At 41.8% G+C, this 22,500-nt stretch overlaps 1 protein-coding gene across 1 annotated transcript in view; it reads right to left on the bottom strand.

The window, feature by feature from the left end:
- The window catches only part of LOC306744941 (aryl hydrocarbon receptor-like), a gene marked incomplete at both ends in the record, with an annotated part of 36,450 nt that extends 21,153 nt beyond the window's left edge, over positions 1–15,297 (bottom strand). Inside the window, 2 exons of the mRNA XM_079227648.1 lie at positions 10,326–10,513; positions 15,257–15,297. Coding sequence (XP_079083774.1) covers positions 10,326–10,513; positions 15,257–15,297 — 229 coding nt within the window. The remainder of the gene's footprint in view (positions 1–10,325; positions 10,514–15,256) is intronic.
- Between the last annotated feature and the right edge of the window lie 7,203 nt (positions 15,298–22,500).

The raw sequence follows: 22,500 nt of genomic DNA, 5'->3' as shown, positions 1-22,500 counted from the left end.
TAGACGTTGTTAAAGTGAGCTTTACAATGCAGCTCAAGCTATATATATATATATATATATATATATATATATATATATATATATATATATATATATGCAAACTCTGCAGGTGCATTTCACGATGGAGTCACATGGAGGTAAGCGAATAAACACGACCGACGTGTGGAAGTTACCAGGAATGTATAGAAGAAAAAGAGAGCTATAGATATAGATGGAATTAGCTTGCTTGTTTACACCACATACCGCTTGTCTGTGGTCACATGATGCAACACAAGCAGGAGTCTGAATCATGAGAGCTATATTTGGACAGCATTACCCGGCGCATTAAGCCCAGTGCTGTACTGGTTACACAGTGGAGGAGGTTGTTTTGGACCCGTGCCAGGAGTGATTCAGGCCGCGAGGACAGAATTACTTTGACTTTTCACGTCAGCCGTTCGTGGCCGAACTCATCAGGCCTGCGTCTCTCTGGCGGAGAATATTTACAGCGCTCTGGTGTGTTTGTGTGTGTGTTTTTCTTCTATACATTCCTGGTAACTGCCACGCGTCGGCCGTGTTTATTCTCTCACCTCCATCGTGAAATGCGCCTGCAGAGTTTGCATGCTTTTACGGTTTATTTAACTTTCTGAAAACGCGTTAACGCATTGGAAGAATGGGTCGTTTCAAGTAGTCTGTACGGTAGAAAATCATCTGTTATTCTCTCGGCTAAAACAGCAAACTCTGGGTCCTGGTTGGATGAACATCTGCAGGTCTGTCATTGGTCGTTACTACTCTGCAGTTGGAAATGAGCAAAAGGCAGAAAGCCGCCCAGTTTGAGAAGATTTGGATAATCAGAGTGACACCTCACACATCGATTGGTCTTCCTGAGGCCTTGGATTGGAGCATAAGTCGTATAAGACATGCCCGGCCGAGCAGCGCTGCCAGGAAATCCAATAATCACACAAAGATTCAAAAAGGTATTCTATATTTCAGACGATCGGAGGTTCAAATCCAGACCGAAGTGCAACGACGACTTGGCAATCTTCATCTTCATGATGCAAGCTAGCTCGTGAGAAAACAGATCCATGGAGTTTTGCAGCGTCTACGCCACCACAGAAACCTTTAGGAAACCTAAAATAGCTCACGTAGCGGAGGTGGTATTTGTTATTCTGAGTTATTCTGAGTTATTCTGAGTAATCAGGTGCGTTCCCGAAGTCAGCTCCAGTCCCTTTTATTGTTGCTGTATGTCGGAACGGTCGCCAGGAAGACATGTTGGCTTTGAATGTTTCTGCAAACCACAGATATGTTGAATGTGAACGTTTATGAAACCCCAAAACACGTTTAACATGTTTTAAAACGGTTAAAAAAATGAATAAAATCAAGTTTCACATCAACCTAGAGTCACGCTGGCAGAAATGCACGCCGCCACGGGGTGAACGTTGTGGAGCAACCACCGTAAATACATAACCACTGAGTTTCTCAACAGGGAATAATGAAAATGTAATATGTTCAGTAGAAAGTGTTCGTTTCGGGACACGGACCGCGGCCTCCGGGGTTAAAGTCCTGTGTTTGTCCCTTTTTATTTATTAATTGCATCTAATTATTTTCGTTTGGAGTGAGAATAAAGTACAGAGTATCATGACATTGTGACCTCCACCCATTATATATATATATATAACTTGCTTGTTCAGTAAGAGGATTTGCTAAAGTACTGCGCTTAACGAGACTTTTGATGTGTACGGTACTTCAATATTTTCTTTTTCCGCTACACTGTATACTTCTACTCCACTATATTTATCAGCTAACTTTAGTTATTTTGCAGATTGAGACTAATAATTCAAAAAGGATCGCAAAATACAGGTTAAGATAATATAAAAAATGTGTCATTTTTCCACATCTACCATCTGCAATCAGTGATGAACACATGAACACATGAACACATGAATGCACGATAATCATTATAATCTAATAACATACATGCAATTCTGCATAATAAGTACTTTTACTTTTTGGGACTTCAAAGTACATGTTTGATGCTTCCTCCTCCTCTGTTTACACCTGCGATGTGGTGGGTAAGTCGACACAGAAGCACGTTCTAACACGGAACCGTTCTAACACGGAACCGTTCTAACACGGAACCTTTCTAACACGGAACCTTTCTAACACGGAACCTTTCTAACACGGAACCTTTCTAACACAGAACCGTTCTAACACGGAACCTTTCTAACACGGAACCTTTCTAACACGGAACCGTTCTAACACAGAACCTTTCTAACACGGAACCTTTCTAACACGGAACCTTTCTAACATGGAACCTTTCTAACACGGAACCTTTCTAACACGGAACCCGGTCCGGGTTCCTTAATCCTCACCACAGGAGCTCCATGTCGTTCAACGTCCAGAAGGTTGACGAGCTCCGAGGGCAGCGGCCCTCTGGACGTGTGCGTCAGCATGTACACGCGGTTGTGTGTGTGTGTGTGTGTGTGTGTGTGTGTGTGTGTGTGTGTGTGTCAATTATTCCACCAGAGTGTGAATGGCAGGGGAGTAAATATAGAATGTTTCAACTCCTTCACCCCCACAAACACTGCAGTAAAAGAACACGCGATGCAAACATACCGCCCACACAACCACTAACATACACATGGATGCACACACACACACACACACACACACACACACACACACACACACACACATAGAGGCTGAACATGAACACGCGGTCACTAATGCAGGAGGGGAAAGCACGCACCCTGTGCTGCGTTCGTGTCTCCCGAGGTTTCTCCATCACATGGTTGCATATTTTGCTTATGGGAGGCGAATCCAGAAAGGTGGGAGGAGGAGGAGGAGGAGGAGGAGGAAGAGGAGGAGGAGGTGAGGACTGATGGGATTCGGGGCGGGGTCACTACTGATTACCAGGTCCCCCCCCCTTTGGTGGCCTGCATTCCTCGCTGTGCCGTATCGTGATCAGCGGGCTGGGGGATGGGGGTTAAGCCTGTAGGGGAAGGACGGAGGGAAGGAGGGAGGGAACGAGGAAGGGTCGCCATGAAGAGATGACCCGCTGCCGATCATGTAACCCAGATAGCTCTGCCTTCCGTTTGTGTGCACACACACAGATGACCTACAGGAAGGAGGGTGAGGGGAAGTGGCTTTTTTTAAATTTTATAACAACTCATGGGCCTCATTCAGAGCGCAGCAGAGACACAGCGGTGTCATGGCGTGTCACAAGACCTTCACAGCAGCTTACATAACCGATAAACGCACGTTAACTCCATTAAAACTGAGTTATTTGGCCTCGTTCCCCGCGCAGCCACGCGTTCTGCAGACGGCAGATTGATGAACACGTTGTATTTGTTTGCCAATAAGACGCCTCTACTTTATTAATAAAGTTTAAATCAATCCACAGCTGAGTATCGGCGCAGAGTTTTGCATAATTCATGCTCTATAGTCGTGTTCTGATCCGCCGGGAGTTGCGTAACGCTCGTGATGTGCGGTTCCATGTTTGCCGACTCTATTAATGGAAGACGTTTGAAGCCGGTGCTCTTAGAACAGATACGACGGTCTACCTTATGGAAACTTGTGAAACATTAATATCTCCTCTGCTGCCGCTGGAAGGGCGTGAAACACCGTGGATGGAGGATCGATATACTGGTGGCAGCTTTAGTTCACATATTGGAACAATGCTAATACATGTAGACACATATTAGCGCAGCTTAAAGGGGGTAATAGTTACTCACTTTAGGGCAGTGGTTCTCAAACGGTGGGGCGCGACCCTCTAGTGGGGCGTGACAGAAAAAGAACCACTGCATTTTGGGAAATTGTTTTTTGTGTTACAAGTTTTCTCAACGTTAAGTCTAAACATGCAAATGAAGCATTGTTTCATGTAGTCGTGTATCTCTTTGTTTCATCCCATAAATCAGAAAAAAACTGTCAACAGCCATAACATTAAAAACAGATTTTCACCATGTTTTTAGTCCTAAATCGTTGTATAAATGAGGTTATGAATGCGTGAACAAACCCCTCTGCATAAAGCCTCAGAATATATGTAGGAATGAAAGAGTGATGTAAGAGCTGCTGAAGTGGAGATTTTTTTCCCAGCATTCCCACAGTACCCTACATGAGGGGGAATCTCTTTGCAGCCACAGGGATTATGTCCTCTAATCTCCATCTATGTTCACAACATAGATGCATCTGAGAGTTCTCTTTGACAGTCAAAACACAGGAGTAATCATCAGATCATGCAGCTGTGAACAGTGACAGAGCTAACGGAGAATCTGAGCCCAATCATGGCCATCTGAGAGAGAGAGAGAGAGAGAGAGAGGGAGAGAGAGGGAGAGAGAGGGAGAGGGAGGGAGAGGGAGGGAGAGAGAGAGAGAGGGAGAGAGAGGGAGGGAGAGAAGGTGCTTGTTATGCAACAGCCGTCACGTGACGGCAGGTTTGACTCTTGAAACCTGTCGCAAAGAAGAAGAAGAAGAAGAAGAAGAAGAAGAAGAAGAAGAAGAAGAAGAAGAAGAAGAAGAAGATGAAGATGAAGAAGAAGGAGTGATCCGGTGTGAATGAGGACAAGAAGGAACATGGGCGATCAAGAGGTTTGGCAGCTGCATGGTGACTCTTCCAGGAAACCCAGAGAGTTCTTATTGGTTTAGTGGTGTCCTCCCACATCCTGTCAGGGCTTTCTCCACCGAAAACACCGTAAACACCGTGAACACCGTAAACACATAAACACCGTGAACATCGTAAACATATGAACACGTAAACACCGTAAACACCGTGAAAACACATAAACACCGTAAACACCCTGAACATGTAAACACCGTAAACACATAAACACCGTAAACACCCTAAACACCTACACACCGTAAACACATAAACACCCTGAACACGTAAACACCGTAAACACATAAACACCGTAAACACCGTGAACACCGTAAACACATAAACACCGTGAACACCGTAAACACATAAACACGTAAACACATAAACACCCCGAACACGTAAACACCCTAAACACATAAACACCGTAAACACCGTGAACACATAAACACGTAAACACATGAACACCGTAAACACATAAACACCCCGAACACGTAAACACCCTAAACACATGAACACCGTAAACACCGTGAACACCGTAAACACATAAACACCCCGAACACGTAAACACCCTAAACACATGAACACCGTAAACACCGTGAACACCGTAAACACATAAACACGTAAACACATGAACACCGTAAACACCCTGAACATGTAAACACCGTAAACATGTGAACACCCTGAACACGTAAACACCGTAAACATGTAAACAAACACCGTAAACACATAAACACGTAAACACATGAACACCCTGAACACGTAAACACCCTGAACACGTAAACACCCTGAACACGTAAACACCCTAAACACATATACACCGTAAACACATAAACACCGTAAACACCCTGAACATGTAAACACCCTAAACACATAAACACAGTAAACATCGTAAACACCGTAAACACATAAACACCGTAAACACCCTAAACACATAAACACCGTAAACACCCTAAACACGTAAACACCGTAAACACCCTAAACACATAAACACCGTAAACACCCTAAACACATAAACATCGTAAACACCGTAAACACATAAACATCGTAAACACCCTAAACACGTAAACACCGTAAACACCCTAAACACATAAACATCGTAAACACCGTAAACACATAAACATCGTAAACACCCTAAACACGTAAACACCGTAAACATGTAAACACCCTAAACACGTAAACACCGTAAACATGTAAACACCCTAAACACGTAAACACCGTAAACACATAAACACCGTAAACATGTAAATACCCTAAACACGTAAACACTGTAAACATGTAAACACCCTAAACACATAAACACCGTAAACACATAAACACCGTAAACACCCTGAACATGTAAACACCCTAAACACGTAAACACTGTAAACATGTAAACACCCTAAACACGTAAACACCGTAAACATGTAAACACCCTAAACACGTAAACACCGTAAACATGTAAACACCCTAAACACGTAAACACCGTAAACATGTAAACACCCTAAACACATAAACACCGTAAACATGTAAACACCCTAAACACGTAAACACCGTAAACATGTAAACACCCTAAACACGTAAACACCGTGAACACCGTAAACACATAAACACCGTAAACACATAAACACCCTGAACATGTAAACACCCTGAACACATAAACACCGTAAACACCCTGAACATGTAAACACCCATAACATGTAAACACCCTAAACACGTAAACACATAAACACGTAAACACCCTGAACATGTAAAGAAGTAAACCAGTAAACACCGTGAACAATGTAAACACCCACAACACGTAAACACATAAACACCGTAAACACCCTGAACACATAAACACCGTAAACACCCTAAACATGTAAACACCCTAAACATGTAAACACCCTAAACATGTAAACACCCTAAACACGTAAACACATAAACACCCTAAACACGTAAACACCCTGAACATGTAAACACCCTAAACATGTAAACACCGTAAACACCCTGAACATGTAAACACCCTAAACATGTAAACACCCTAAACATGTAAACACCCTAAACACGTAAACACATAAACACCCTAAACACGTAAACACCCTGAACATGTAAAGAAGTAAACCAGTAAACACCGTAAACATGTAAACACCCACAACACGTAAACACCGTAAAAAACCTAAACAAGTAAACACCATAAACACACAAAAATTAAGAAATCCATAAAGGCGATGATGTCACCCATCCTCTTTTTGAGATGACATTCAGTGCTGAGAGATATTTACTGACCTTTTGACCTTTGGACCCAAACAGTGACGGCAGAGGTCGAGTTAGGATTGGTTTAAGTTTAGAAAAAGAGTTAAAATAACTATGTAGATGTTATATGTTATATATATATATATATATATATATATATATATATATATATATATATATATATATATATATATATATATATATATATATATAGTTATATAGACGTTGTTAAAAGCAGATGAACCCTAGAAGGCTCTTTGCAAAACTTTTTAGAATATGTATCTATGGCATTAAATAAGGAAAACTACAATACCAGTGTCTTTGTCCCACCTATGCTTCCTACATACTATCACAAGCCAATATTCAGAGAATTCAATTCGATACAGTCTGTGTTTCTGACGGGGAATTGATCGTTATCGCTCTCGTTATCTATGAAAACATAAAATCCCAGTGGAGTCCGATGGCTTTGGCGAGAGCATAGATGGATTCAACGGCTTCAGTTCCCTGGTAAACTGGAAAACAATATTCTATATTTAGAGTCCATTTAATTCCATATTAGAGTCTAAAATATGATTGTCCACAGCAGTGCATTGCTGTGCAATGACCCTCGTCTGGTGGTACTAGTACAAAAACAATGGACAAGTACCTCATGTACCTTTCACGTATTTTTCTTTATTTCAAATTATTTATCTGATTTAATTGATAATAATAATTTAGGATAGGAATATATAAGCAATTTTGCTTCTACCTATACCTTTTCAGTCTCTCTGTTTTGTACTTTCTGTTTTATAATACCTCAATTAAGATTATAATTCTGTGAAGAATCAGATAAAACACAGACTACAAAGAATTTTGTTCATTTACTGCAATAAAGCTTTTGTTCTTTCATATCAAATTGAATTATGAAGCAGTTGTTTACCTGCGCAGTATTTGGAATATTGAAAAAAAGTTGCCTAAAAGCTGCTGTTGCACTTTAAAAAACTTTGCATTGAGCCCTGAACATAACGGCGCCCCAACATGCTTCTGGCTCGTATGAGCGGCAGCGTCCCGCCACAGAGCGGGCCGATGCCGGGGTTTTCGGTTTCAGGAGAGTCACTGGCTCCTGACAATAACAAAGATGGCAGCTGGGCCGGATAATACGTGTCAACCAGATTAAAACCGGGGGGTGGGGCTTTTGTTCCACTCCCACTACGACGTGTTCGGCTACGTTCCTGCAGGTGAGCCGCCCTCCTCTTCTCGCCGCCCAAACGGAGCCCAGAGAGGAAGCAATGGCAGCGTTCCCAGAGTGCACTGGAGCAAAGTCGTCGCTCCGCGGACAACCCAATGTTTACATGCAACAGCAATGGCCGACCGCGGAGACGGCCCCCCGGAGCACCGAGAAGGGGGAGGGGCCGGTTATTTAATGTAAGAGCCCTGAGCTCGTTAATTACTTAGAGACCGTCCAGGAAGTAGGCTAATGCAGTTAGACAAGAGGGCTTTTTCTATAGGCTTCACTTTGACCTATTGGTGCTGAAATCCATTATCAATAATTTACTCTGACAGGACCAATGATTCCATACGTTATCGGAGGGCGGCGGTGAGCGTTACTTTCACTGATGGCTCCAAATGTGGGGGGAAAAAAGAAAGAAAGTGGGCTTCATTTTATTTCTTCAGGGCACACAACATATGAACCCAGCAGCCACTCTCTCACACACACACACACACACACACACACACACATACACACACACAATAGAAATGTGGAACGCATCCGCCAAAAAGACTCGGCGGTATCACCGGCGCCCTGTCCTGTCCTGTCTCACCCCAAGCTGCCAACTCAAAAAAAAATAAAGCCGCTGCCTTAAACAAACATTGCTTTGCCTCCATTTCATAAATTCTTTAAACTCCGGGGGGGTTCTCTCAATTATTCATGCTCCAGGAGCACCCGCCGGCCGCATTGCAGCATTCTCCGTGAAAAGATCACCGCCTAAAATAACAACGTCTTCATTCCGCGCGACGCTCTCTTCTCCACGTTCGTTTTTAATGGACGCCACGCGGCGCTCCGTCTCCTAATCCTGGGATAAGTGATGCTGCACACACACACACACACATACACATATATGCACACACACGGGGTCCGGATGAAATATTGAGGACCCTTCTCATAAGGCGGTGGCTCGGTCGCTCTTCTGTTGCCGCCACTTCTCTGGTCTGATGAGATGAGCCGTGAGATGTGGGGAAACAAACACGGAGCCGCTCGGCTGTTGTGACATTCTCGTGATGGTGAAGGGACCGAACGCACAACTGAGGGCGGTTTGCGAGCAGCAGCTTCTTCCCGTTTTGCACAACACACGACACAACTCAAAAAGAAGATGCTGAAGAGCTGCTTAAAAAGAAGAGGTTTGGTTGAGGTTTAGTTTAACGGCTGAAGTCTTATTTACACATTATCGTATCCATTATTTAACGTCATTATTTACCCGTTGGTTTGTGGATGTTTTGAAGCCTCGAGTTCAACATTTTGGTCGTCGCCATCTTGGTTTCTTTTTGCAACCAGACAACAAAACAAAGAGAGCGGAGTTAAGTACAACCAAATGTCGAATAAGACATTTTTAGGCTGTGAACGGGTTAAACGGACAACTCCCAAACCAGACAACGCTATGGTAGCAACCTGTCAATCATCTTGTAGCCCCGCCCTAAAGCGTGCCCTGCTTTATAGTCTGTTTGACTCTAAATGACCATAATTTACTAAATGAACATCATGCAGCTTATCATTCACCTGCACCTTTTATTTATCATAGAACCTCCTCATCTTTGCGTGTGTGTATAATTCTTTCCTATCCTTGTCTTCATCCATTATTGTTTGTTTCTTTATTTCTTTATTTGTTTCTTAATCTCTTTATATGCCGCTCTTTGCCTTCTTAATTACCCCTCGGGGATAAATAAAGTTTTTCTGATTCTGATTCTGATTCTGATTATGCTGTATTGAAGAAGACTTGAAACTAGAGATTGAGACATAAACTCATGTTTACAATGTTTACTGAGGGAATACAAAAAGAGAAGTAGAGTCATTTATATAGACTTCTATACAACCAGAGGAGTCGCCCCCTGGTGGTCAGGAGAGAGAATGCAGCTTTAAGACATGAAGCATAGACTTCTATACAACCAGAGGAGTCACCCCTGGTGGTCAGGAGAGAGAATGCAGCTTTAAGACATGAAGCATAGACTTCTATAAACCAGAGGAGTCCCTAACTCTAACACCAGAACATGCATTTGTTTTTTCACCTCTGACAGATATGCTAGCAGTTTCCACCTACTCTCAGTCTTTGTGCTAAGCTAAGCTAGCCATGTCGCAGACCTCTCTCTGTGTGCTGACCCATGCAGCAGCTCATTAATTTCATATTGATCTTCTCTGAGTTTCATGTCACAGGAGACGATTTCCCACAACTGGCCCACTAATTGGGAACAGGTTTGTGCGATCAATGCGTCCATGTGACCTTACGTTAAAAAAAAAAGGACTCAACCGAGTAGCAGAACACATTTTAAAGGGAATATTCAACCGTATTTACCGGAGAAGAAGTTCTTGGCCCGCAGGTAGCTGACGCTCAGGCGGAGGATGGAGAGCTTGTCCAGACTGGCGGTGACCTCCTCGGGGAACGGCAGCAGGCTGGCCAGCCGCTCCAGCTCCCCGTTCAGCCGGTCTCGGTGCCGCTTGGACGGGTTGGACTTGGCCCCTTCGGAAGGCGCCTGCTTCACCCTGACAGACGTGATGGAGGGAGAAAGAGGTCATGGCGAGCTCACCGGTGGGCACCAACAGTTTAAAATGCCTTGCCTTCGTTGTGGCGCCAGAGGACATTTGGGTCAGACAAGACATTTTGCAGAAGTGGGTTCCCACACAGCTGAGCTGCATTCTCAACTATAAGTTTCGTATAAGTACTTCATATTTCCTCCCGTAGTTTTAAACACGTGGTCAACGTTGTTAACCGAAACCAAACAAAAGAAAACTTTTCGGTTCAGGCTCCAAAACTATTTGGTTAAGTTAAGTAAAACATTAAGGATGAGGATGTTTATTGTCATCTTAAAGAAGCTTAATAGCAGCAAAACGCTAAAAACGACACTACTGATTTAAAGCATTCAATAAATATATAAATGATAATACAAGTATTCAAGTTACATCAAGTTTGGGCTTTTTAAATAAGTATGTGTGTTATGTTATTTAAGCCTTTAAACACCCTGGAACCCATTTTGGCCCTATACTTTTTTTTCTTTTTCCCTGTGTTTGAGTCGTCGTAGGAACCCCAAAATGATTCCAATACTTGTGTTTATTGTATGTATTTGTTCTGCAAAATCTTGGGGAAAAAAATGTATATCTGCAAAAAAATCACTTTTAAAAGACATTTTGATCATAACTATAAACATCCAGCACGATATGAGCAAGATTTCCCAAAAATGCCTCATGGAGCGGTCACCGAGTTTTTCAAACAGCATTATGGTGCCCTAACAACAGCCCATATACTAATAAGGCACCTTTTTGGAAAGAGTAGGACCTAAAGAATCGGAATCTGCAACAAAAATCACAATAGAACACAATAAATCATAATAGAAAACAGCATTTGGGTGTTCAAAGGAGTTTCAGTCAAAAAAACTGTGTCGTTCAGTTTTTAAAATGTAGTTTACTTAAGTACTTAAACTTAACGGTTACTTGAATGATGTTTCACACCAGATGTCTCTCCTCACAAGGGTTGCGGTATTGTAGCAATTTAAATGAAGTTAAACAACAATGTGTTTCCGGAGATAATATGTTGTAGTTTTTTGTCTGATAATAGGCGCAGGGGGATTTTCGCACCCTCTTTTAAGCTGCTGAAAAAGTCGACGTTCACTATTTGTTTCACACCAGACGCAGACGGCGGTCTGCTGAGTGAAAGTCCTGTGGAAACTCATCATGAACACCAAGGTGAGAACAACGTGCAACCTGCAACGGTGCGTATGATATCCAACGGGAGGTGACTCCTCAACAACACGGGTCACTTTCTGCCGCTTACATGCATGCAGTCTTTTCAAAATAAACTTCTGTCTTTGCAGGAAACTAAAAAGAAATCCCACTCTCCACATTGTTGACCATACAGTTTAGTTGAATGGGAACTTTTTTTATAGACTAGGCTTAATTGTTTGGGCACTACAGTGACAAATATAATATATAATAGTTTTGATGCAGGAACATAATGAGTGCTCTGCAGCCACATCGTTAGCATCACACTGGTTCCCTCCACACACAAAAATCCAATGTGATTTCTTCCTTTGGATTTTGGATTATTGCAGAAAATAATCTCTGAGGCAAACAAATGTTTATGATACTTACACGTTTTATTCAGCCAGTTAATCTTCCCGAACAATCACCTCTTTCATGATTTCTTTAATAAGCAAGTATAATCAGCAGAAGTAAAAGGCTAACGCTAGGCTACGTCCCGGCCACGTGACCTCACGCCTGCACCGCTCAGATAAAGGAGGCTTGTGTTCCCGCGAGGACGCGTCCCCATGACCCTCCTAAGGCCTCAAACCCTGAACCCTCAGGGACTCAAACCCAGAACCCTCAGGGACTCAAACCCAGAACCCTCAGGGACTCATGACATCACCTGAATGAGGTGAGCGGCTGTGATCATGATGATGTTCAATACTTTATTTAAAGCGTTCACTTTTTACTCCCAGGTCATTTTAAATAATCTATTTACTCGTTTTTGTCAAAACAGCTTCATTGAACAAATACAATATTTGATGAAAAATAAACAAACAAATAAAGCTTTTATGTTCTATCTTGAATCCTTAATGTTTCTAAGTAAATATAATATTCCAGGCTGAACACCCTCGTGTCGTCCTGGATGTTTATCTTTTTTTTTAAGGTCTCCATGTTTCCCTTGGTTAGATTAGATTAGATATTCATTTATGGGGAAATCGACATGAATACAGCAGCAGACGGGGTAAAGTTATATAAATAATAAACAGTAAAAAACTGTAATAAAACCAGTAAAACATCTACGATAATATACAGAATAAAGAGTCAATCTAACTATTTTGCACAGTGTACCCCGTGTTTAACATCACATTGCATTGTGGGTAATTCTCTTGGGCAAAGTCTGCATCTGACGCTATAGTTTACGGAACGGGTTCATAAAGCGCTTAAAATGTCTGCTGAGACTCGAACACCCGACGGTTTGATAGTTGGCTCACTTCTGGGTTTTAGGCCTCTGTCTCCTTATGCTATCGCCATATGCAATTTATACATAATTAAATCTACTAATGCCAAGATGTTTCGATCAAAAGACAAACAATCTTATATTTCCTATTCATTTGCATTGTGTTTTAACGACTATATGACAGTAGCAAAGAGAAGGGAACCTTTCGAGCATGATGGAGGAAACCATGCAGCCTCGTTAGAAACCATAATCTGATCTGAATGTTGCAGAAGGAGCATCTCCAGCTCTGACGTGTCTGCAGATTATTTCAGTGAAGAGAATTCTGACTCTGATCTGTTTGATTGACAAAGTCTCACAAAGCTGTTTATTAATATGTTCAACCTACTTATAATCATGATCGTTGTTTGATTATTACTTTCCATTTATTATCTGGACCATTCAAAGTATTCCACGGTATTTTACCTTTTTTTGTCCATCTACTACAACAACAACAACAACAACAACAACAACAACAGGGTGTTCAATGGACAGAGCAGTGAATACAGACCATAATAAGCCGTTCCCATATTGGGTCTGAGAGCGAAGAAAGTCCAGAAAGAAAAGACAGATGATAATGTGATGAAGGGATGAAAAGTAATGTGTTGATATTCATTTAATAAAGAGAATAAAGGTCAAATCACAATTTTTAACCATTTTAAAATCAAATATATTAACACAATTTAAGCATTTTCCGTTTCTCAATTGAACAAAAAGCTGTTGTTGTTGTTTACAAACATCTCAAATGTAAGGAAGCTCAATCCTTTATTTTATTTATTTAAAGCCACACGTCAACAGTATGGCAGCAATATGAGCTGACAGCTGCAGTTATGACTACTGACAGGAGAAGGGTTGTTTATGCTGATGATGTCATGCGTCCTTTATGTGTATAATAGAATAAAACAAAATACTTTGTGTCATAATTAATCTCCTGCTTTTCTATTTTTTCCCTCAAGATGTCATGTCAACATATCACATGTCATGAATGTCTTACAATTTATTTGATCAACAATCCCTAAAAATGTGGAGATTTTCAGAGGAAGTCGAGTTTAACTTTCTTGTTCATTTTAATTTTTATGGATTTTATGGATAATTAAATTGAACCTTGATATGAAAACACACAAAAAAGACAAAAATAAATACAATAATTCTTAAGATTGGGGAAACTGATGAGTCACTGATTAATGTGTGTGTAAACACACACACACACACACACACACACACACACACACACACACACACACACACACACACACACACACACACACACTGACCCTCTGAACCAAAAAGAGCCTCATCAATAGTTTTAGTCGCCAAGGTGGATAATGGGTCTTTTTTTCATGGGTTCTATTAATTTTCATTTTTATTTTTTTATTATTATTGTCAGTTTCTGACATAAATATTTCTCTCAGATTAAATAATTTTAAATGGAAAGAGTACGACAGGATAATAAATACTTATGATAAAAATAATAATAATAAATGACTTAATTAAAGAGCCAAATAACACAAAACATGTTATGAACACAGCTGATCAGACTTCAGAATAAAGTCTAGTCCTTCATATTTAATGTGGATGATGTCATCATTACTGCTAAGGATTTAAGCAAATATTTGTGATGGAGAATACAAAATGACGTTTTGGTTTTACAGTCAAAGCCTTAAAACATATTTTATAAAAGAAGAAAAAAAGATTTTTCTTACAAATTACGATTTATAACATTAAGCTCGACAAACATATTTTTTTATGAAGAAACGAGATTATTAAATATCTTTAAAACGACCAAAACAACACGACGCCGTTATAAATATCGTCTCTGGATCCTCTGAAGGGCGTTTTGACAGAAAATGGCGCAACAACCTGCACGAAGGCCGCAGTGACAGCACGACTACTGAATTATGCAAAATATAAACGTGTTCTTTGACGTGTATTTGCATGAGTATTTAAACAAATAATAAAAGATGTGTATGAAAACAAAGGAAGGGTTGAAGGTTAAAGCAGGCCGCAGTCACAGGCCTTTAATCCGCAGCGTTACAGTTATTATCTTCATCATGAGCGGCATCACACTCCTCAAGGAGAGGAGAATAATCATAAATACGCAGGTGCTTTGATATTTATTTGATATTTATGTGCGTTATGGCGCAAAACGAAATCTTGCAATATGTAATAAATGGATGAAAGTGGTTTATAACTGTGGTTCGGAGCCGAGCCTGCGGGCCCACGAGGCTGCTAACCTGCGGGCCCAATACCAGATGAATACAAGCAGAACTCACGCTCTCTGGACGGGTTTTCTGCGCTTGCGTCCCGCGTACATGGCGGCTCCTCTTGCGTAAACCCGCTGGTCCCGCAGAGCTGCGCTACATGAGAACCACCAACCTTCTGCTGTAATCCTGCGGGTCAAGACCGCAAACACATGCTTTAAATAAAATAATCTGATGAAAACAAAAACAAAAAGCCAAAGAAAATAAGTTATAGAACAGGAGCTCGTTGGAAAAATATATCATGAGCCGCTGCACTTCGGAGTTAAATCAAAAATGTGAAAAGAAATTGCGCAGAATCCGATCCGCAGAATAAAAAGTGTGTAAAGTCTGGATCTGTCCCGTCGGCCTCACGGGAGGAGGAAGTTGATCCAAGAGAAAAGGCGACGTTGAGTTTTCATCCTCGTGAGGAAGAAAAGATGAAATGATGTGAGGAGAGACGCGGTGTGCAGAGAACCCTCCTCATCCTCCTCTTCCTCCCTCCAGGTATACACACATCCAAACAATCTTCAAATAAAACGCGTAGAAAGCGTCAAGTATTTACATTTTATAATCTACATCAGCGCTGCACTACATGAGCTGCAGAGGAGGAGGAGGTGGGGGGTGGCGGGAGCGCGCATTCCACTAGCGGGCACGCCCGACACAGATTTCCGATCGGGTGCGCGCTCGTGAGGCTTTTTTTTCTTGATGATAAAAAAGAACTGTACATGACGAGAGGAGGCAGGAGGCGAGGCGCGCGCGGGCACGAGGGAGAGTCTCCTGGAAACACGGGCCGAGCGCGTCCACGCCGGCGCGTTCGCGCGCGGGTCCCGGCGTCCAATCAGCGCGCAGATGGAGAGAGATGGAGGTTTACGTTGAGCCCGCGCAGAATGTGGGTCAGGGGTTAGACTTTTTAAATAATGTAACCGAGTTCAGTCTCTCTGCGGTTCACCTGCAGGAGGAGGAGCCCGAGCCGCCGCCATGATGGACCTGCAGCAGAGTTATTTAAATGCACAGTGACTTAAATGCACTTGATATTGTTGTAATGCAAAGAAGCATTATGGTTTTATTCTGCAGCTCCTCCCAGCTTTGCGTTGTGCAACGTCACTGTTTTTGGTGCACACTCAATGCTTTTCACCTCACGAGGTGATGGAGACCAAAAAAAGGTGTAGTTAATAACGTTAATTCAATTGTGGCCCCATTCCATTTAGGTGGGCCGGGCCCGGTATTGTGTACGCTGCAGCTCACTGTGGCTGTGGCACTAAATAACCAAGATGTATTTATTTATCGATGACAACTGCTCTTACCCAGACATGTCCTGTGGGAAAAATAAAAAGGTTGTTTATCATAGACGGCATTTAAGAAGTGGACGTAGACTGGAGTTCAGCCATTCCAACGTCGCCATCTTGGATTTGCGTCGTTGCCATGTTTGTTTTTTTGCAACCAATGATCAGACAGAAGTGACCATATTTGGAATGTGGAGGAGTGACGTAGATACACCGGATACATCTCCGGTAGAGACCTGTCAATCACCTGGTAGCCCCGCCCTAATTTACATCATGCTGTATTAAGAAAACTTGAAACTAGAGATTGAGACATAAACTCATGTTTACAATGTTTACTGAGGGAATAAATCAAGAGAAGTAGAGTCATTTATATAGACTTCTATACAACCAGAGGAGTCACCCCCTGGTGGTCAGGAGAGATAATGCAGCTTTAACACATGAAGCATAGACTTCTATACAACCAGAGGAGTCGCCCTATGGTGGTCAGGAGAGAGAATGCAGCTTTAACACATGAAGCATAGACTTCTATACAACCAGAGGAGTCGCCCACTGGTGGTCAGGAGAGATAATGCAGCTTTAACACATGAAGCATAGACTTCTATACAACCAGAGGAGTCACCCTATGGTGGTCAGGAGAGAGAATGCAGCTTTAACACATGAAGCATAGACTTCTATACAACCAGAGGAGTCACCCCCTGGTGGTCAGGAGAGATAATGCAGCTTTAACACATGAAGCATAGACTTCTATACAACCAGAGGAGTCACCCCCTGGTGGTCACTAGAGAGAATGCAGCTTTAACACATGAAGCATAGACTTCTATACAACCAGAGGAGTCGCCCCCTGGTGGTCAGGAGAGAGAATGCAGCTTTAACACATGAAGCATAGACTTCTATACAACCAGAGGAGTCACCCTATGGTGGTCAGGAGAGAGAATGCAGCTTTAACACATGAAGCATAGACTTCTATACAACCAGAGGAGTCACCCCCTGGTGGTCAGGAGAGATAATGCAGCTTTAACACATGAAGCATAGACTTCTATACAACCAGAGGAGTCGCCCCCTGGTGGTCACTAGAGAGAATGCAGCTTTAACACATGAAGCATAGACTTCTATACAACCAGAGGAGTCGCCCCCTGGTGGTCAGGAGAGAGAATGCAGCTTTAACACATGAAGCATAGACTTCTATACAACCAGAGGAGTCACCCTATGGTGGTCAGGAGAGAGAATGCAGCTTTAACACATGAAGCATAGACTTCTATACAACCAGAGGAGTCACCCCCTGGTGGTCAGGAGAGATAATGCAGCTTTAACACATGAAGCATAGACTTCTATACAACCAGAGGAGTCACCCCCTGGTGGTCACTAGAGAGAATGCAGCTTTAACACATGAAGCATAGACTTCTATACAACCAGAGGAGTCGCCCTCCGGTGGTCACACACACACACACACACACACACACACACACACACACACACACATTCATGTGACAGACATATTTCAGATTGTATTGTCAGTTAACCGGCATTTAAACCTGATTGATGGGAAATCACTTTTACAAGACATATAATTGAACAGTTTCCAGAATGAATGAAGAATAATAAGTGAAATTATAATTCATATAATCCGCCTCGGGGAGACTTGGACTCATCTTGTCAGATTGTGTGTAAACAGCTGCGATCGTGTTTTGACAGCCGACAAAGACGGATGCGTTGAGTCGTCATGCTATATGGAACAACATCGGCCCATACGCTGACTCACGTGACCCCCAACCCCCAACGCCCTCAGGGGGCCAAGACCCCCAAGACCCCCACGAACAAGCAGAAAGAAAACTAGGCCAACACGCCGGCTGTATTGTAGCAGTGGTGGCCGTCAGGGCCTGCTACGCCTAAACAGAATCACAAAGTTATAGCTATTTTATAATTTAATTGTTTTTCACAAATAAACTACATGTATTATAATGATTTTTCCCTATTCAGCTTATTGTCTCATTGCACAGCTCCTTGTCTTGTCTGTTCCTCTGCTTCACATACAAGCATACAGGTTGCTTATAACCTTAAATCATGAATCATAAATAAGAGCAGAGCTCTTATCCAATCAGATTTCACCTCTGTTTCTCTCTATGGTAGAAAAGAGAGTTAAACTACATGGTGACGGCCAGCTAGGAGGGTTCTGTAGACAAGGATCCTCTCAGCTGTTAAACTCTGATCTAGACTATGACTCACTGAATGCGCAGGTAGAAAATCCACGGCCCGCCACTGTATTGTAGTGGACTCCATTTATTCTCTTTCATTTGTTCAGCACAGACCCCGCCTGCTTTTCCACGGCGACTTCTATTTCTGTTTCTGTAGATGAAGGACACTGAATGACGGATTGTGCTGCTGGTCTTGGATATTCAAGGTTCCCAGAGGATTAACTCCTTCTTTTGGACCCTCCATGGCCTTTTCATTTAATGTCTTCTCAACAAACTTTAGATTATTGGTCATATTCTCTATGATCTAAATCAGGGGTGTCAAACTCATTTTAGTGAAGGGGCCACACGCTGCCCATTTTTATCTTTAGTGGGCCGGACCAGTAAAATCACAGCATATTAACGCATACATAATGACAATATTTCTCTGTTTAAATCATCGGTGAAGCTTTTCGGATGATGAACCCTATTTTAAGGTCTTTCTATAATAAACTAGAGACATAAAGACCCAAAATTCAGACATCAGCCCACTGTTTATCTGCCTGGGCTCTCCCTCTTCCCTCGCAGTTGAGCAATATGTGTAGTAATGTCAGTTCTCCAATCAATTGCAACTGTGGCTCAATGGTTAGCATGCCCGTCAAACAATCAGAGGATCAGTGGTTTGAGACATTTAAGACAACAGAGACAAAAGACAATTAAAGACAACAGTAGTGAAAATAGTGCAAAATAGCACTATTGTAGTAAAATCATTTTTTATGCGTCTGCAGACATGCGTAGGCACTTGCCCTTCATACCTCCAGGAGCTGGTGTGTGTGTGTGTGTGTGTGTTTGTGTGTTTGTTTAGACACGTGTGTGTCCCACGGGACGGACGCCGCCACGGCTGTAAATGTGTTTTTCATGCTCAGGAGAGCGAGGAAGGAAGAGAGGAGTGGTGTGTTTTTAAGTCCGTCTGCCGGTCAAGGTCGACCCGCCGGCCTGCGGTGGAGCCGTGCACTCAGCCTGTAGACACACAGGAGGGTTCAGTGTTCCCACGCCGCTGTACCTGCTCCACCTGGGGCTGGAGCCCACAACACGCCGTCCGGACCAGGCTTTATTCAGTGTCACACTCTAAAGAGTGTTCCTACAACACACACAGTCACACAAGAGGACCGTTTGACCGGTGCTAATGATTTGTATTCGTTGTTATGGCTGTCAATCACCTTGTAGCCCCGCCCCTAAAGCATCCCCTGCTTTATGGTCTGTTTGACTATAAATTACCATAAATCGCCCCCTGGTGGTCAGGAGAGAGAATGCAGCTTTAACTTATGAAGCATAGACTTCTATGCAAATAATAATTTATTCTTTGTCTTTTTTTTCAACATATATATATATATATATATATATATATATATATATATATATATATACATACACCTTCAACTTGGTCGCCCTCCAGCTGGTTGAATGAAACAGAGACGAGAGGGACATCAACGCAATGGCTTGTGGGTAATGATACGTTCGCTTGCAGGCTCTTTGTCCTCAATCAGGGAAAATGTGCCTTTGCAGTGGAAAACTAAATAAACTACTGAAACATGTTGGAGGTTTGTGGTTTAGTAAGTCATCAGTAGAAATGTGGCTTTGGGCCCCTGAGGGAGGAAAAGGGATATTTTACTGCTTTTAAGAAAATACAAACTAATAACTTTGGCGAGTGTGTTGTTGGCCGTACATGAGAGTATTATTACATCTCAGAAGAAACAACTACATGTAGAATCAATTAGCACACAGGCCACAAGTATGTATCTGTCTGTCCTCCTGAATTAAACCACAAACACTTCCTGGTTTGAACGTGATGTTTTTTTCTTGTTTTTTTTTCAGTTCTTCCAAGGAATTAAAAAAAGTTATTTCAATAATGTAAATAAAAAAATAAAATGAAAATATGTATTCTATGTATAATTAATGCAATTTCTTAAACTTATAAAAGACTAAATTCATGCTGAATTCCACCTGCTGTTACACAGCTCTTTAAATACACCCAATAAGAAAATTAAATGCCATAAATTGTTACAAAATGCAGATTGAAAAACAGGCCTTTTTGCAAAAAAAGCTTTAAAATGTGTTGCACTTTAGGAGAGAGTTACACAATTTTAAATCATTCGATTGACTTGATTTCCCGTTTGTGTGTTTAACATACAGGTTGCTTATAACCTTATTTATTTTGTAATTTTGATGGACGTGTGATCCCTAAACTCAAAGATCTCAGGGCTCTGATGTCCACCGACTGTTAAACGTTAATGGTGACAGGAAAGAGGGAGAGGGCGCCCTCTGGTGGACAAAACCAGCATTCCTTTTGAATCTTTTTACTGTATTTTGTTTTATTTATCTATTTGCTATTAATATCTGTAGTATACATTGACATTATAATATTTGGGATGGCATTGCTCTTGCGTAGAGCTCATTTCAGCATGTTTGAATACGCACATAAAAAAAAAAGAAATTAAAAGAAAAATACTGCAGTTTCCCTTTTTACATGGATTTGTGTCAAGAAACAAAGCCAAACACAGTTTTAATCATTGCACACATGTTTATGAAAGGCTGGTTATTTGTTCAACATATATTATGATATAGATACTATAACTACCTGGCTAAATACAAGTGGATTACAATGACACGGATTCCTTTTCTTTGTAGGAAAAAGAAAAGAGAAATATGGCAAGGCACATGTTAGCATAACAACATCGACACGGCTGTGAATAAAACATTTGGCTCCTTTTGTGTTTTCATAGTGGCTACAGTCACGTCTGTATTTACATTTCATATAAAAGGCGATGTGTGTGTGTTGTTTTATAATAAGCTGTCCTCACGGCCTCCGTGGTGTGAGATCCTGAGGCCATGTTAAGACTTTTTAGGATTATTTTCTCTCAGATTTCACAAAATATTTCCTCAAAAAACAAACAAAAAGTTGTTGTTTTTGTACGAAGAAAAGTAAAAAAAAAAATACTGAGTGATTTCCAAGAGTGCAGCAGAAATACGATAAAGCTGCCATGTTTCTTTACTCAGGTTATTCACCCAAACCATTTTTTATTTTTTTTGTAGTGTGGAAATAACAAAACACCTGTAAAGACAAACGGAGCCACGAGGAAGAGCAGAAACAGGAAGTAAATAATCAGAATGCGTCATCAAAATAAATCTTACCGTCTCTAACGAGACAGGTCAAGTTAAGCATTTTCCCTTGTTTCCATAGATACGGACGTGTTTTTTGTGAGATGGAAAATTGACTTTTCAGAGAATCCTCCGAGTCTTGAAATGCACTCGAGGATTAAAAAAAAACATTTTTTCTACTTTACAGTAAACATTCTGCAGCTCCTGCGGACACGGCTTCCCTTATATTAGTGCAGCTCTCCAGGATTTGCCTTAGAAAATATTATTTTAATATACAAGGCACAGATACATTTATACCAAGACACAGTTTGATTTTTTTAAGCTGCCCACGAGGAATGAAGGCACGAGAGAGACTGTGAGCGGCCACGACGCCGTCATAAATTAATGTTTGGGTATTATATATATATATATATTATATATACACAGTAAAAATCGGGTTGCAAGGCGCTACTACGTTCGGTCGGTGTCCTCGCTAGTTCCCCGGTGTAGCCAGCTAGCGCTGCTGCAAGTTCTCCGCTAGCTCTCTGCTAACTTCCACTAGCTCTCGCTAGTTCCCCAACAACCACCGAAGGTAGCGGGACCAGCCTCGACTCGACGCCCGACTCGGGCAGAGGGGACACAGGCAGTAGCAGCAGCAGCGGGGAGCTAGCATCAGCGCTAGCTTGCT

The sequence above is a fragment of the Taurulus bubalis genome (genome assembly GCF_910589615.1).
Source record: "Taurulus bubalis genome assembly, chromosome: 1".
Classification (NCBI taxonomy): Eukaryota; Metazoa; Chordata; class Actinopteri; order Perciformes; family Cottidae; genus Taurulus; species Taurulus bubalis.
Note: the sequence above shows the minus strand (reverse complement) of the source record. Positions and strands in the feature narration are given on the sequence as shown.